At 37.7% G+C, this 17,245-nt stretch overlaps 1 protein-coding gene and 1 long non-coding RNA gene across 2 annotated transcripts in view; one reads left to right on the top strand and one right to left on the bottom strand.

The window, feature by feature from the left end:
• Positions 1-17,245, top strand: part of LOC141365612 (uncharacterized) — a 161,393-nt gene that overhangs the window by 111,231 nt on the left and 32,917 nt on the right. The gene's annotated exons all lie outside the window — the stretch shown is intronic.
• LOC141365611 (uncharacterized) lies at positions 11,419-16,575 on the bottom strand. The gene is made up of 2 exons (XM_073870096.1): positions 15,228-16,575; positions 11,419-15,096 (listed from the first exon to the last, which is right to left on the bottom strand). The coding sequence occupies exon 2, from the start codon at positions 14,832-14,834 to the stop codon at positions 13,305-13,307; it is 1,530 nt and encodes a 509-aa protein (XP_073726197.1). The 5' UTR covers positions 14,835-15,096; positions 15,228-16,575; the 3' UTR covers positions 11,419-13,304.

The raw sequence follows: 17,245 nt of genomic DNA, 5'->3' as shown, positions 1-17,245 counted from the left end.
TAGACCATTTCAAATGATGTAAACAACACTGGTCCAGAAACACTTCCTGTTACAGTTTGTGACAGTATTTTTTATTTCACATATATCATTGCCTTTAAGATGTTTGTTTAACTTCAGTTAATTCAGGTTTATATGTTCCGTTGGTTTATTTTATCCAATGTTTATCTAGTGTTAAAAAACTGAAACAGGAAGTGCTTGTTTACATCTTTTGAAATGGTCCATAAACCTAAATGTTTGGTGTTTACTGTCAGTATCCTTCAGCTGATTCAAGTTAGGCGTTCGTCTCCCGTTGCATCATGGGAAATATGAGTGAACGAGAGTACATCGAATGAGAGTACATTGTGGGTAAAAAGTAGTGAATGAATGTGGGGAATGAAGTTGTTCACTGGGGTTTCGGACACCACTACAAAATGGCCGACACCCGATATAGTGCACTATATAGTGGATAGGGAGCCGTTTCAGACACAGCTAACAACAATAATAATAATAACAATAAGTAGTTGCAGTGGCGTTACTGTTCTTGGAAATACATCTAAATTAGCTTCCTGTTTACCTTCTGTGGAGTATTCTGGATTGTCTTGTGCACTGTCCCCCATCGTAAATCTACTGAAGAAAAGACTGAAACTGTTAAGTTAATCACTAACCAGTTGGCCTTATCTTACTGGAGTAAGCAACTTTACAGTTGCTGTCATGATAACTCAACCTAATTTAGGTAACGTTAATTGCATGTAACGTAGACAACATACAACGGCTAATTAGTAATTAAAATAATGTGGTACAACAAAAAATATAATATCATAAACACTACTGTATTATCTGCTGTTGCTAATGTAACCTCTTAACAACATTCAATATAGAAATGCTAAGGCTAACAACATTTTACTCACCGATTGTCGTCAACCGGAATGGCCTCACGAACTGTTTCTGCTGCAATGACATGCCACAACTTGTCTATCTCACTTTTAAAAATATATTATTTCAAAGTACATTTTATAACATAATTTTTTCATCCAGTTAAATTAGAGCACACAAAAAAATGAAAACGCGCAAGCAACGCAATTATTACTCTGTGTAGAAAACGTCTTAACTTACCTGCTTTCAAAGCTTCGATGTCTGTGGGCCGGAGTACGGGGATCACGGACTCACCACGGTCTCCTGGAATCCTCACTTTGAGAAAATGCGTAGCCTAATATCGCTTCCCTCATCGTTGTTCTCCTAGACTGTTTCGCGCAAAATATGCAGACCTACCCCTCGAATCTGTGACTCACGCAGCAACGCAATTATATTTTTTGGCGTTTCCCTAATCTCGTTCGAACTACTAATCATGTGATCAAAAATAATGTCCAGCAGGGGGCAATGATTTTACCTAAATGTTTAAATACCTTTAAACTATTTTTAAAACGTTTTAAACTAGGTTGAAAAAGTTTTTAAAAAATAGTTTAAACCAAAAATTAAATGATTGTAATGTATTGGAATAATACAGTTTCAGTTAAAGAAACTCTCTAAGTTAAAGCAGAAAGTGTTAACATCCAGTTAAATCTGAGTTTATTATTTGACCTTAAGTATTCAAAAGTAACTGCACTTTGACTAAAATCTATAAAACAGACCAAAGTAACTTATATTAACATCCCTTGTGCCTGTTTATTATTTCTATAAATTTACTAGTGTAACACAGTACTTTACTAATTTTGTATATGAATGCAATATTCACATACTTAAAAACAGCAAGTGTAGACATCACAATTCAAATGCCAGGATTCAAATGTCATGTTAAAGGTTTGTATGGTGTATGAAATTACACTCATAATTTCTGGTTTTTACACAACTTTACTGTAATTTGGCATTTTAAGTAAAAAAAACAACGTTATAAACAATTAGTACAAGAAATAACACTAACCAACCATTTTAACTGGGGTGATTACAGTTTTGTACAGTATACGTATAATGATTACAACCTAGAACATAGGGTGGCCATTACCATAACACCAAAAAGGAGGACACTTTGCGGTACTTACTGAGGCAAGAATAATTGCATAATACTCAGGTGTACTCGCAACTACAATACAATTTTTTCCATTCCTAGAAATATCTCACTTTGCAGGTAATGAGTCTATATAATATATTAGTTTCACCTTTTAAGTTGAATTACTGAAATAAATGAACTTTTGCACAATATTCAAATTTTGCAAAAATGTGTTTGCTCACAATATTTGTATTTATTCAAGACATTGTGATGTATGTTTAAAAAACTGACAACTGAGATGAACCTTGCAAAGTACACAGTGCCCGAAAACATAACATTTCTGGACTTCTATAATAAAAGAAATACATAAATAAACAAATAATGAATGCAAAAAGTAAATAAAATAAAATTGTTAATTCTTAACCAAGAAGTTCACCTTCTGCAGCAGCTCAAGCGACAACAGCACTTTATATAAAATCCTGCTCTTTTGTCCATGCAGAATTAAATGATTCCAGATTAAATGAAGTGGCTTAAAGTCCGAACGAAAGGCCACCCTACAAAAACATCACACAAGGACGAACAACTGTCTTCTGGTTATGACCGGTCTTGTTTTATAAATTTATAAACCTTTTTAATGTCATGAAGTAAGCGGCCAATGGGTCCATGTCTGTGATTCTTCCCAAGCCAATAGTTCCACTCAATGAGACAAAGATTTTTTTGTAATGAATGTTCAGTGAGGTTTCCCCTGTAGCGATATATATTTTCTTTATATGAGTGCCATGCACGCTCCATGTGCTGTGTGTGTGCGCCCGATTGTGGATGGACGAAGAAGCGTCTGTGATTCACCTGATAGTGAATGTAACCCTGCTGTTGCAAGGTATTGTATGCTCTCCAGCTATTACTGAGAATTTGACTCCCAGTTCTTACATACTTTTGTATGATGGGTAGCAGATGCCTTCTGGAACGGCTTTTGACCAACTTCAAAACTGGTCTTCGACGTGCAGCCCTTACCTCCAGCAATCCAAAGACCCATGTACGTTGTCGTCTCCAGGCTCTCCCAAATCGTCCACGGTTGTACTACAAATTGTCAAATAAAAATGAAACAGCCATGTTATTATTAATTAATGGAAGAAAATTATTTTAAAAATATTTTTATCCCGCTTGTCAACATCATCTGACATTCAGTGTTGTACCTTTCTTTTGTGGCAGAATTTACTTTCATCAATGACAACAAAAGAGTGTCTACCACCAATTCTCATCTTTTTTCTCTTCTTAAGTCGGTGAATGGCAGAAACGCAGCAGTGGCGAAGTGTATCATACACTTTAGTGATTGATGCACTGCTTCCACAAACCCCTTCCTCAATCATGTCCACATGTCTTTTTCTGAGACCTTGAGCAAAACTGACAATTCCAAATGAATACTGTTAATCCATACGCATATAATGTGTAAAGTGATTGTTGAATTAAAAAATAATATTTAACGAATGTGCTGTGTCAGAGGGTTGTGAGACAAATTGAGCTAAAGTAAACAATTCTCTAAAGGTAAAAATATAACTATTGTTTCACATAAAATTGCTAAAAATGCATTGAAGTCCATTCATTAAAAAAAAAAAAACACTTACTTGTGCATAATCTTGAGCCAGGTTGACAGACCCATGTGTGAACCTTCAAAAACTGAACCCTTCTTTATGGTTCTTGAAATGTCCCCGTGGCAGCTTCTTCGACACCTCCTGTGGAAATCATTAAACTAAAATGTGAAAATAATATTAATAATAAAAACATACCATTTGATATTGCATAAAACTTAGATAAACCTTAACAAGGATTCAAAGAGTTTGTATTGTTTTATGTTTATATCATATTACACAAATAAGCTATCCTTGTATGAGCTGCATCTCTTATGACAATAAGGTGAGTATGTATTCATGAAAAATCAACTCTATGGGGGTGAAAATCCACAATTTAAATTAAAAATAATATTTAAATAAGTCCAAAATCATGATCTATACAGACAGTGCCACACAATGTTTAGACACATATGACAAATCTGAGCAATATTTGCCTGTGCACTAAGGAACTAAGTTTCCACTGACAGATACAAAATTTCCAACTCTCTGTTCCTAACACTGTTCTGTTTGACACTGATGCATAAATAATATGTCTGTAAGCAATAAGGTACAAGAGGCTGTGCTGTATCGTGAAATAAGTAACGGCCGAAGGGGTTGCAGGCACTTCGCTTTTGTCGTGCCTAACAACGCCCTTCAGCCGTTAGTTATTCACGATACAGCACTTGGCTCAAGTACCTTATTGCTTTTATTAAACGGTTACCACACAATATTAAAGTAAAAAAAATATTACTGCAACTTTCATGAAGTTAAATCAACAAAAAGCATTCCTTCCGCTAGAAAAAATTGTCTCTGATTGTTAACAACAAAGTTCCAATGTGTAATTTGCATGAAAGCTCAAATAAAAACAACAAACCGATACGTGTGGTTGCTAAGGGCGCAGTGATATACAGAACTGTTGGGTGAAGCGTGTTTTATCGCGAATAAAGCACACCTATTGACCAATCAGAATCAAGGATTGGAACTAACCGTTTTATAATTATTTTTATAGCCTAGCTGCTTATATATTGCCAGGGTTAGAGGAGAAATATACTCACTGATATACTGCATACAAACATAACCGTTACTACAATGTTGTAAATACATATTTATTATTTGTGTGTGTGTGTGTGTGTGTGTGTGTGTGTGTGTGTGTGTGTGTGTGTGTGTGTGTGTGTATGTTTCTCTCTCTACTTGGAATGAACAGGTTTGGTTATTCCAGTATGGACAGATCCTAAAGGAATAGTCTGCTCATTTTCCATATTGGGCTGTGTTATGACCTTAACTAAGAAGAGTTGATACATCCCTCTATCATCTGTGTGCGTGCACGTAAGCGCTGGAGCGCGCTGCGACACTTCGATAGCATTTAGCTTAGCCCCATTCATTCAATGGTACCAATCAGAGATAAAGTTAGAAGTGACCAAACACATCAACGTTTTTCCTACAAAAAATAAAACGTACAAAATAAAACGTAGCGCTTTTCGAAGCGGATTTAAAAGAGGAACTATATTTTATGGCGTAATGGCACTTTTGGGAGTACTTCGACTCGGCGCAGTAACACCCTCCCTCTCCCATTATGAGAGGGAGAAGGGGACCGGACTTTTCAGGCGAGTCAAAGTACTCCCAAAAGTGCTATTACGCCATAAAATATAGTTCCTCTTTTAAATCTGCTTAGAAAAGCGCTACGTTTTATTTTGTACCACCAATCTTGCTTGTATAACTACTCGTCTTAAATAGGAAAAATGTTGATGTGTTTGGTCACTTCTAACTTAATCTCTGATTGGTACCATTGAATGAATGGGGCTAAGCTAAATGCTATCAAAGTGTCGCAGCGCGCTCCAGCACTTACATGCACGCACACAGATGATAGAGGGATGTATCAACAATTCTAAGTTAAGGTAATAACATAGTTTAATATTGAAAATGAGTAGACTATTCCTTTAATCTTGGGGGTTGATTTCTTGGTTTTGTGCAATCCAATCAAAATCTTCCACAGCATAATATTTTTTCTGTAGACACCTTGCTTCTAAACACTCATCTAATTAATAATTTTGGCTATATCTGTAACCTTATGAAGGACAAATCATGATTCGTCACCATACAATGACATTGTGTCAGAATTAGAAAAACTGATGTAGCATGCACACTGTTCAACTACACTGTGGGCACTAATACATTATTAAAAATACATAAAAAAGGGAAATCAATATTCCACAACTAAGCAAATCATGTACACATTTACTTATATACTTACCACCTATAACCAAGTCTTGTAGAGCCTGATTTTGCCATTTTCATGGGGTGCTTACAAGCAGGGCACTTCATCTTTGGTGCAAGTAGCCTTTTTTCTGCAAGCACTTAATCAGCTTTCTTCCTCCTTTCTCCATTTTGTGGACCAATTCTGCCATTAACCTGCCCATGGATATAGAAGACAAAAATAATGCCTACATTCATTATTGTAATCATCAAATCTCATGTAGATCATTGCATAACTTTAAAATTGGCCATTTTCAAAATTTCACTAGGCCATCTCATTATGAATCACATTTTAGATGGGGAGTGTGACCAACAAAATTAAATTGTGCATGTTTGTTTACTTAAATTGATAATCATAATTTTTGCATGTTCAAACAACAAATTTAGGTAGTAAATATATGTATTAAATAAATGTATAGTTATATATGTATAATATTATAGTCAAACAATATCAGATAATGTCAGATAATGTTACATTCAAATCAACTTTAAGCAAACTCGCTTACCTGGAAATCTGTTAACAACAAAAAGTAAATGCAGTCCTGGAACTAAAAACTCGAAAACGGAAGAGACACAAGCCTGTAACAGAAATCGACAAGATTAGATAGATTAGTGGCAATGCTAAAGTTGACAGTGACCTTTATGATCATCAAACTGACAATGAGTCTTTCACTGTAGATTGATGCGTAATAGTAGCGGCTCCTAGCCAAAAATTAAGGTGGGGAAGACACTGGATCTTAGCGCGAGTTATGATGACAATGTTAGGCTTTATATTCTAATTGCTAATACATCATACACACTTTTGGCAGAATTCTAATGTCCTTGCGTTGTTAAGCCTGAGGGTGATAGTCTAATGATTGTTTACATCATTACACATGCCAAAAGCATAGAACGCCATTATACCTTGCATTTGTGTTGTTTTGGATTGTTGTAATGTAGGAATTTCAGTGAGGTCATATCTGTCTATTCTTAGAACAAACATATAACATACACAACAGAACTATTGCATATAAAAACCATTCAGGTACACACAATTTTTAAAAACAGCTTCTGCTTAAGTTAAATTCAAGGTTTTACAACTCGTATAGTTTGATAATTAAATACAATTAAATACAAACAGTTGTTAAGCAAGATAAAACCTTGTATGTGGTTCATTCACTTCATGTTTTAGGAGATTAGACGTTTAACCAAGAATCTCTAGTTTTCATTCTTCCTTTCCCTTTTTAATTCTCAAGTTCAATTACTTCTCAATTAATGTGGTACTTTTTTACTTTTACTTAAGTATGATTCTGGCCAGTTACTTTTACTTTTAATTAAGTAAAATTTACACTCAGTAATTGTATTTTCACTTAACCTCTTAAGCGTCACCCCTTTTCAGGATACACATGAAAATGCACTATAAAAACTTAAATAGCTGTAATTCATGAACGGTTTGGAATAGAAACATAAGGTTGGTCTTATTTGAAAGAAGACACTTGGCAAAATATTCTTGAAGTGGAATAATTAAAAAATATACTTTAGTTTGTACCATTGATTAGTGTGTTGATCATTAGATTCATTGGACTCACCGGCTGTTTGCTGAGGGCTTCCATGATGACGAAGCTCTGTTGTGTGTTCCGTCTGGTTTGGTAGTCCTGTAAGTAACTTTGTTTCAAGAACAGCAATCCTTTGTAAAAGTCTGTGGCAGTTTGTGCAGCAAGTAGATTTTTGATGAGGCATTCCTTTTTCTTATCCTTTTCAATGAAGGCAACTGTGTTTTTCCTTCTGGAATGTAAGCTGATGGCGGTGGGAGGCTAGACGGATGAAAAATTCCACTTTTTTTGTAATCCTCCAGTCCCGAAAGTTTGTAAATTGACGTTGATGCCAAGCTTTGTTGTTTGAGCACTATGCTGATTTGCTGAAGTTAAAATTATAAGATAAAATATAAAAGCGATAGAGCAAAGCGCAGAGCAGTAAGCAAAAGCGTCCGCACAGTAGCAGAGCAGGAAGCATAAGTCTAATCAAGTTTATTTTCAAATTTCATCTTGATATCTTAAAAAATGAGGTTTCTGTGAGACTTAATGCAACAACACAAAAGGCCACTAGGGGGTGACTCCTAGTGGGCTTTGTGTTGCTGCATCAAGTCTCAGAGCATTTAGTTACTTGAACTGACATCTGACAACACAAAACATACAGACACATTTTTTTTAACTTTTTATACAAATTATTCATATATATAACATTTATGTAAACATATGACAAATTGAGCTTATAAGAAAAAATATAACAATTATTAGAATACTCAAACTATTTACAACTTTTCCACCATTTATAAAATTTGTACAACTTTTCACAACTTTTCACAACTTTTTACACTTTGTACAACTTTTCACAACTTTTTAGTTCTAAACTACAAATTATGCTCTTCATGCCAGGGGTTGAAACAATCTCTTGTTGCCTGGAAACACAGGTGTGCATTAAATGCCTGGCATATTACGAGTGTTTTTTGATGGCACACTCTGCATCTCCTCCTCGAATCATCACTGGTTTCAGTGATGAATTTGGGCCTGTGGCACTGATGGCCTGGGGGTGCAGTTGGTACTGGATCAGGACCAGAAGGGTCATTCCAATCTGCCTGCTCCAGAACCAGGGCTTCACGAAACTCTCTTTGGGTTTTGGGTTTTTGTTTCCGTACTAGAGCCATCTGCTGATGAATGATGAATGCATTCACCACGGCAATATCAACGAAGTGATAGAACAGGGCACGGTACCACTTCCTGGTCTTTTTGAGGACGCTGTAATATCCGATGAGGGCATCGGAGAGATCCACTCCTCCCATGTTCCTGTGCAGAAAATAACAGGACATATTTCAGATCTAAAGTCAAACCTAACAGAGTAAATAAAATGTAAACATATCTGCAAAATATAACTTTTTTATTTTATGTAAATTGAACTCACTTGTTGTAGTCAACCACTGCAGTAGGTATGGGAATATTCTGCACCATCCATTCTCCAGCTCCAGTCTTGATCCTCCTCTGTACCTTGCAGTCACCATTTGCTGAATGGAAGGAGGAGCACATGAGCACCTCCCTTGTGTCCTTCCATTCAACAAACAGTAACTTGTCATCACGAATCCATCTTATACTGCCACGGGGAGCATTTCTGGGCAGCCTGTTGTCAGTGGCTTGCGGGAAGCCCACCCGGTTGCTGCGAATTGTGCCGCAGGCCCAAATGCCCTTCTGGAGGAGGTCTCTGAAGAGTAATGGACTGGTGTAGAAATTGTCCACGTACAGTTTGTAGCCTGTTCCTAAGTTTCTTTTATCCACCAGTGCCATTACAGAATCATAGCTGAGTCCTTTAGATTGTTCAGCCTGTGCTACAGCGGATTTCCCCTCGTAGATAAAAAAATCCCATGTGTAGCCATTTTTGGAGTCAGCTAAAACAAAAAGTTTGTACCCCCATTTGGTTGGCTTGTCTTTCATATATTGCTTTAGCCCAATCCTGGCCTTTGATGCCACCATTCGTTCATCTACTGCAATGTCCTGATGAGGATGAAAGAAAGTCTTGCATGCAGTCCGTATCTGCTGGTAGACTGGCTTCAGTTTGCCAAGGCGGTCATAGGCTGGGGTTCCTTTTTTGCTCATGTTTTCAGCATCCTCTTTTGGGTCACTGAGATGCAGGGCTGATGATATAGCCTGAAATTTTCGGCCTGACATTACACTAGCTGGAAAGCCTAGTGTATACAGTCTGGACCCATTCCAGTAGTCTTTTGCACCAGGAACTTTTACCAGACCCATGTATATTACTAGTGACAGGTAGGAGAAAAAATCTTTCACTGACATGTCCTGCCATGGCTTCCTTGCAGTGTCTTGATTTTTTGCTGCATAGGCATTAGAATTCTGTGCGATCGTCTGGCACACTAAGGGTGAAAAAAACTGCTGAAACAGTTCCAGAGCACTGTACGACTCCACAGGTATCATCTGAGGACCTGGAGTTCTAGCTGGTCGAAACACTATCACAGGTGGCGTAATGTCTGGTTCTTCCGAGGTGTGCCATCTTGCCGAGGTGCCTGATGAAACAGCAGATCGAATTGGCCTCCCTCTTCCTCGGACAAACTGAATCAGGTATGAAATATAATACATGCAATGCATAATTCAATGTATCAAACATCTAAATATACATAATTATTGCACATTTACACATAGACCAGTTGTATAAAAGAAAAAATATGCATAAACTCACCGATCTAGGGCCGAATCAGACATTTCTTCAGGCAAAAGCACATCTGACTCATCCTCGCTTGATTTAAAAATTTCCTCAACAACTTCTAACAATGTGTAATGCCTCTTACGCCTGCGTGGATCCATCTTGTGAATGTGAGGTGAAATGAAAGTGTTGTCTGTGTGTTCTGGCTTTCTACTCTGCAAATTTACAAACATTCAGCACGTTTTCCAAACACACCGCTGCGCAGGATTGGCAGGTGTTTCTAATGAACCATAAGCAAAGCTATTATTGGATAACATTTATCTTGTCATCTGTGTTCCCAATAGTAATTGGTTAGCCGATCAAAGGAGCCCTAGTAACGGCCCTGGCTGCTCTGTTTGGCTACTGAGACTGTCTTGCTTCGCTGTTATTGGACATAACTTTGTGAAGTTGGGCTCAAATGACTCTACCAACACAGAAATTAGTATTATATTGCAAAACCACAAAAAATATGTATTTTTTTATTGCAAAATCAATGAAATTCTCATTCAAGACAGTATATATGAACTATGAATATACAGATGGATATTTTGTATGTGTACAATATTATTTTATCCATATTTCTGGACAAAAACTACAATGGATGTTTTATTATGAACCTTCAGTTTAAAAAAAAAAAGTTTGAATGATTGAAAGTATGCATATAATTTTTTTTGTGACAAAGTTAACAACTGCAGTTATGATGTAGCTTTTTTTAGGTGCACTACTGTAAGAAATGAATCTATTATTGTTCCTACATAATATATTTTATAAAACACTGCTGAAATATGTTTTCTAGAGGCTTAGACCTTTCCAATGATATATAGTTTGTTGTGATTCGATAAAGGTTTACATCCAAAATATTGAAGTAAAGTCAGGTGTCCCGTATACGGGACAGTGACGCTTAAGAGTTAAGTAACATATTTAAGTACTTTTTACACCTCTGCATATGGCCAGACATTGCTTTTCCTGACATATGTTTGTCTTGCCTAACACTATTAAATCATCCCACCTTTGTAGAACACAAGGCTCATCATAATGGATGTTTAGGGTATGTAAAAAGTTAATTTTGAAAAATGCTAACGGTAGCCGACTAGCAATGAAATAACGACCCCACCCTCCGTTCAAATCGCCATCCAAAGTCTTTTATGTTGTTCAAAACACATTAACACGCACAGATCAGATGTCCACATGTCATGTCTCATTCACCAGTAACAAAAACTTACAGTACAAAGTGAATAACATTCCCAAAATAACCAACATAAACAACTGGTTTACATCAGAATTAGTTAAAGCACACTTTCGGTTGTGTAGACGTAGTAACTAAGTGTCGTGGATTTTTTCAGGAGAATCAGAGACGGTTGAGATGTAAGATTCTCTTCAAAGTATTTTATTAAAGAATTGTGTCAGACAGCTTGAAACACAATACTGGTCATAGGGTGTATACACCTGCATTGGTAAAATGATGATGACAATGACTATTACAATGACCCCGTTCTGAGTTTCTCAGTGATTTAAATAGTGCCCCAGTTTTAGTAGCCCTCCCATTCGAACAATCTGTTTGTACTGGGCCTGTATCTTTGCGACCTTTAAGTTGCTACACAAAAAGACAGACATTTCTGGTAAAACACAGTGCCTTTGTTTCTTATGCATCATACAGCTATCTTGCTACTTTCACCAAGGTCACACGTCCCCCATCCAGGCCTAGCTGTGGAAAAACACTGTCATGGCAAGCAACAGAGAGACAACTCAATTAATTTAGACCTCAACCATAAAACACATTAAAAGTATACTTTATATAAAACATTTATACTAACTAAGCTTAAGATAAAACACTCAAAATTTCTCTACCATATATCCCCCCTTCGGAAACTAAATGTTTTCGATAACCACCCTGCAAATATGACTGATGATACCAGAGAAGCCGGGCTAGGTACTTTAAAGAAAGAAAATATATAAAAGAATAAAATACCCCTGACAATTATGGCCAGACCCTAAGTCACTTTTCTAGCTTCAACAGTCATTTCACACGGGTTATCCTTTAAATGATAATTAACAACCTGTAAAAAAGAGTAATGATTAACAACATGTTAAAAAATAACATAACATTCAATTTTAAATCTAAAGCAAGCATATCATCTTTTCAAAAAATTCTTTTCACTTTCTGGTAAGCCGTGCTAGGCGGATGTTTTACCTCCACCCCCAGGAGATTCCCAGACCATCAGTCACTTACCAGGCTTTTTACACTGTCATCACATCGTGGACAGTGATGCTTAAAACCATCCCTTTCCCTATTTTACACACACTTCAGGTTTGCAACTTGCATTACTAATAAAAGATTATATTAATAAACAATCAATGCAAAAGATAATACCTTGTTAATAAATGATAACAAATACAAAAAACTAATAAAGGTTAATAAAAAATAATAAATGCATTAGTATAGGTGACACCCTATGTCCAGTTTAACATGACCAGTAACATAATGATTCTCACATGAGAGTGTTTTGCTCTGGTGGGCAGTCCACACAGAGTCTTTCTAAGAAACATGAATTCTATATGTATACGTGTAGGGTGCATCTTCCAGCTTTCAACGGTCTTCAACCCATGCGCTTTGCACGCGTAGAGGGCCGTGTGATGGAGGAGGGTACTAGAGCCTCGTTGGTTCCCCATCACACATGGATGTTGTCCTCAAATTTATCTCCCTCGTCGTCCTCATTAATTTGTACCCGTTGGTACATTATCTTACCCATTCCTTTGTCGATAGTTTTCTCAATCAAACCACTGATACATGGTATGCAACAACAACCACACAATGCAAGGATAGCAACAGCTACAGTAGTTGACATCAGTAAAGAAGTTATGAGTGTACTTCACTTCCCAAACCACTTTTCCATCTACACCAGAGTTCTCAGCCAATTCATTTGACAAGGAGGTCAAACCTTCTAATGCCCTTATAATGCTGCCATTGGGGGCAGTATTGTCAGAAAAAAATTTTCAGCATCCATCATTTATAATTTTTTAAACACCCCCCTTTTCAGCCAACCACATATCTAATGCTGGCCTGTTTTGTTGTGCCATCAGTGACGTTAGTCCCATTTGTTCAGTTATCTCCTTAACGTAATACAATTAATCCAATCCAAATTTTTATTGAGGGTTGACCACCAGAGAAGAATTGACTCAAAACTTGTAACGATCTGATTTCTCGCTTTGTATTCATCTGGCACCCCCCTTGGAACCCCTCTGATATACTGTACACTCTATATGCACATATTATCATAAGATCCACCAGGCAGATTTCTTTTCTGTCTGTTAATACTCTTAATACTTATTTTATCACGTAGGCTCCCAAAATCAGGTAATGAAAACATTTGAAATAGCATTATTAATTGTACAAGGGTACAGGTTCCCTTCCAATTTACCTTCAAACTTGGCCTTAATTTCATGTCACCACACATCCACCATACGTCTGCCCTTCCTGTGGTCTGGCCTATAAACCAGCTTGCCTTGTATCCCTCTTTGTCATTTGTGATATCAATTTCACTGTTGCACCACCCCTCTGTAAAATGTTTAACATTTTCGTGTCCCATGGTTCTTTTAAAACGTGTATAATTACCCTTATAAGCCTGTATATTTGGAGGGAGATACATTTTCATCTTTGGAAACAAATAAGAAACAGTCATGCACTCTTCATCCTCCACTCCCTTAAATGCTTTGATCATACACATTAAACTTTGTTTATCATTTTCTTCATTCAACCGAAATGGTGAGGTGGCCAGACTTGGTCTAGCCGTAGCACATGCAATGCAATCAGACACACCCACTTGCCTTGCTGTATACATTACCCATTCAAACCATTCATTATGATCTCCAAACCCAGTTTCTATTGCTAATTTCTCTTCTACAGTTGTAACATTAATAACAGTTGGGGTCAATGCGTAATCGGTTGATGGATCTGCCTCCTCAGATTTTTCTGTTTCTTCTGGCATGGGTTCTGATTTCTGCCATATATCTATTAGAAACTGACCCTTTGGGTCTTTTCCAGACATATCTGCTCCTAACACAAACAGTCCTCCATCTGATGCACCCGCATCTTTTAGCGTGATTATTAATGGATTACATTCCCCTTCTCTACAATTTTCTGGGCTGCTTCCTTTTATAATGCTCAATCTTTCTAGCAAATTCCCAGTTTCTGTACGTCTTTTCTGTGCCGCCCAAGGGGTGTAACCCCATGATTTTGGGCTAGTGTTCCAACCTACATACTTCCATTCTGGACACCACTGCAAGTAGGCAATTCCCTCAACAGTAACACAAATATATTTGTCACTACTTTGATAGCTCTTATGGTTCCCTGTGCAATGTGCCACACGACAAAAATCCACTTTATAAGTTTTAGTTTCCCCTACTTGAAACCTTAAGATTGGTGTTCCACTTGAATGTCTAGGCACTGATCGTCTGCGCCTGGTTTTATCCTTTTCATCTACCCCGTTCCACCAGGTGTCATTGTCTCGATATACTGAACTAACAGGTCTGTATGTCTTCCATGGGTTCTCACCTTTGATAATCACCACCGTACCATTTCTTGCTCTCTCAATTGTATCTTCTGCAATCATTAACATCATCATTCCTAAAACACACAACCCCAGAATTCCAACCACAGTCATTCTTATTTTTTTTGGCATGATTTCCCATAGCTCCTGTACTGACCATCCTGTTTCTCTTACTCTGCGATTAGTAACCTGGCATGAGTTTCTATTACCCACCATTCCCGTTTCTCTGTTTGGCTCCATGATTTTGGTGTTTCTTTAAAAACTACCTGTTGATATTTATTTTTCCCTCTTTGGATGCTTGGATAGAATTCTTTTACACAATGAAAAAATACTCTTATTCTCTCAGAAAACATATACTTTTGTATGATTGTACATCCTACAGCAATTATACTTGAGTCTTCTTTTAATACTTTTACACAATTCTTACGTTTACCCACAGGTAATATCCCGCAGAGTGCCTCAATTTCGTATTGGTTTGTTGGCACTGTCCACACGTCTGGATCTAAGGAAAAAGCTTCAGAGTTCATTCATATGATATTTATCAGTTCAGTTATGAGGTGCAGTTTCAGATGGCCTTGGAGATTGTGCTGGTATGCAATGAGTATTATGATACCAGAGCTTTGAGCCTTTTACCTGTACAGCTGTTGGACTAGCAGCAGTCACCTCATAGAGCCCCTCCCTTCTGGGGTCACTCCACTTACGCTGGTACACTTTAATGTACACCCACGTTCCCACAGGAAATGGTGTTGCAATCTCCTCGTCACCAGGTGTCTCCCTGGGCCTGCTTTCAATCTGTAAAATAACTTTATGGTTTCTCATCAATGCAGCAATATATTCATTCATTTCATTTTTTAGATCCTCCACATGCTCCAAATTAATTTCTTTTTGATTGGCTTTGAACATTGGTCTCCCTGTTACCATTTCATGAGGGGATAAACGCGTTTCCCTGTTAGTACTAGATCTTATGGCCATGAGCGCTATTGGTAAGGCCTGAACCCAATTTAGTTTAGTCTGTGCACAGATTTGGGCTATTTTTGATTTAAGTATGCCGTTACACCTCTCAACCGCCCCTTGAGACTGTGGATGATACACTGATCCAAATTTTTGGGTTATTCCTACCCTAGCAAGTGCTTTTCTCAACAGGTTGGCCTGAAATCCTGGTCCATTATCTGCCTGCAATACCTTGGGAAGCCCAAATCTTGGGACCACTTCCCTCATAAGTGCTCCAGCCACTGCTTCCGCACTCTGCTGTCTTACTGGATAAGCCTCTGTCCATCTCGAAAAAACAAATTTTCTCCTTAATTGGGTGGATCATATCTACAAAATTCATCACTAAATGCACAAATGGTCCTTCCACACTTGGAAACAGACGCATTGGATGTACTGCTGGTTTGACATTTCTTTTCATATATATGTCACATTCTGACAAAAATTCGCTTATTTAGTTTTGCATATTGATAAACCAGAAACCCTGTTGTCTCAAAATCTTATCTATCATCTCCCCCCTCGCGCAATGTTCACAACCATGCGCGTTCATCATTACCATTTTCTCCATTCTAGATGGTATTACTAATTGTTGTTGCTCTGTTCTCCACAAACCTTTGACATTGAAAGGCGTAATACACTTGGCTCGGTTCCGACTTCAGAGTCAAGGCGGCTGACTAACTGGGTGACTGTCAGGCGGCCTAGTCGCATTCGGCATCCAAATCACGTTCCTGTTTTAATATCAAACAGATTTTCTCCACTCAGCAATACACCGGCTGAGACATCTGTTAAAGGTGATTGGTTATTGGAGATTCTATACTCAGGAACGTTGGCATTGAGGCACCAGCCACCATAGTCGATTGTATACCGGGAGCCAGAGCGTCTGACATTAGATCCAAACTTAAAGTGCTGGCTAATGCTAACCGTAAGTTTTCTAAGATTGTTATTCACGCCGGCACGAATGACACCAGACTCCGCCAGTCGGAGATCACCAAAGATACTATTAAAGAGGTGTGTGAAATTGCAAAAACAATGTCAGACAATGTAATTTGCTCTGGTCCCCTCCCCGCCTACCGGGGGGATGAAACTTACAGTAGATTAGTGTCTCTTCATGGCTGGATGTCAAAGTGGTGCCCTCAGCATAACGTAGGGTTTATAGACAATTGGAAGCATTTCCGGGGAAGACCTGACCTGCTAAAGAGAGATGGCCTCCATCCGTCTCCGGAAGGAAGTGCTATACTCTCTAGAAATCTGACCAATAGTCTTACTTTTGATATTGTCTGACTATCCAGGGCCCAGGTCAGGAAACAGACAGATCGGCTTACCCATCAGTCTGTTAGCTGCCTTGACATGTCAAGATCACATATATCCCAGCACATAGAGCCTTTTTTAACAGAGTACCAACACATCTCGACTGTGTCTGTTCCTCGAACAAATAAATACAGAGCACCGTTTACCTCGTCTCGTACAAATCTTATTAACATAAAACTAGAACACAATACATTAACAGATGAAACTCAAATGTTAAAATTCGGCCTTCTTAACATTAGATCACTTACCAACAAAGAACCAATTATCAATGAAATAATTACTGACCAAAACTTAGATGCACTCTGTTTAACAGAAACCTGGCTTAAAGCAGACGATTACACCAGTTTAAACGAATC

The sequence above is a fragment of the Misgurnus anguillicaudatus genome, chromosome 8 (assembly GCF_027580225.2).
Source record: "Misgurnus anguillicaudatus chromosome 8, ASM2758022v2, whole genome shotgun sequence".
Classification (NCBI taxonomy): Eukaryota; Metazoa; Chordata; class Actinopteri; order Cypriniformes; family Cobitidae; genus Misgurnus; species Misgurnus anguillicaudatus.
Note: the sequence above shows the minus strand (reverse complement) of the source record. Positions and strands in the feature narration are given on the sequence as shown.

Bases quoted from the DNA above. Each gene is read 5' to 3' on its own strand.
- LOC141365611 (XM_073870096.1), bottom strand. From the start codon at position 14,834: ATGGAGCCAAACAGAGAAACGGGAATGGTGGGTAATAGAAACTCATGC.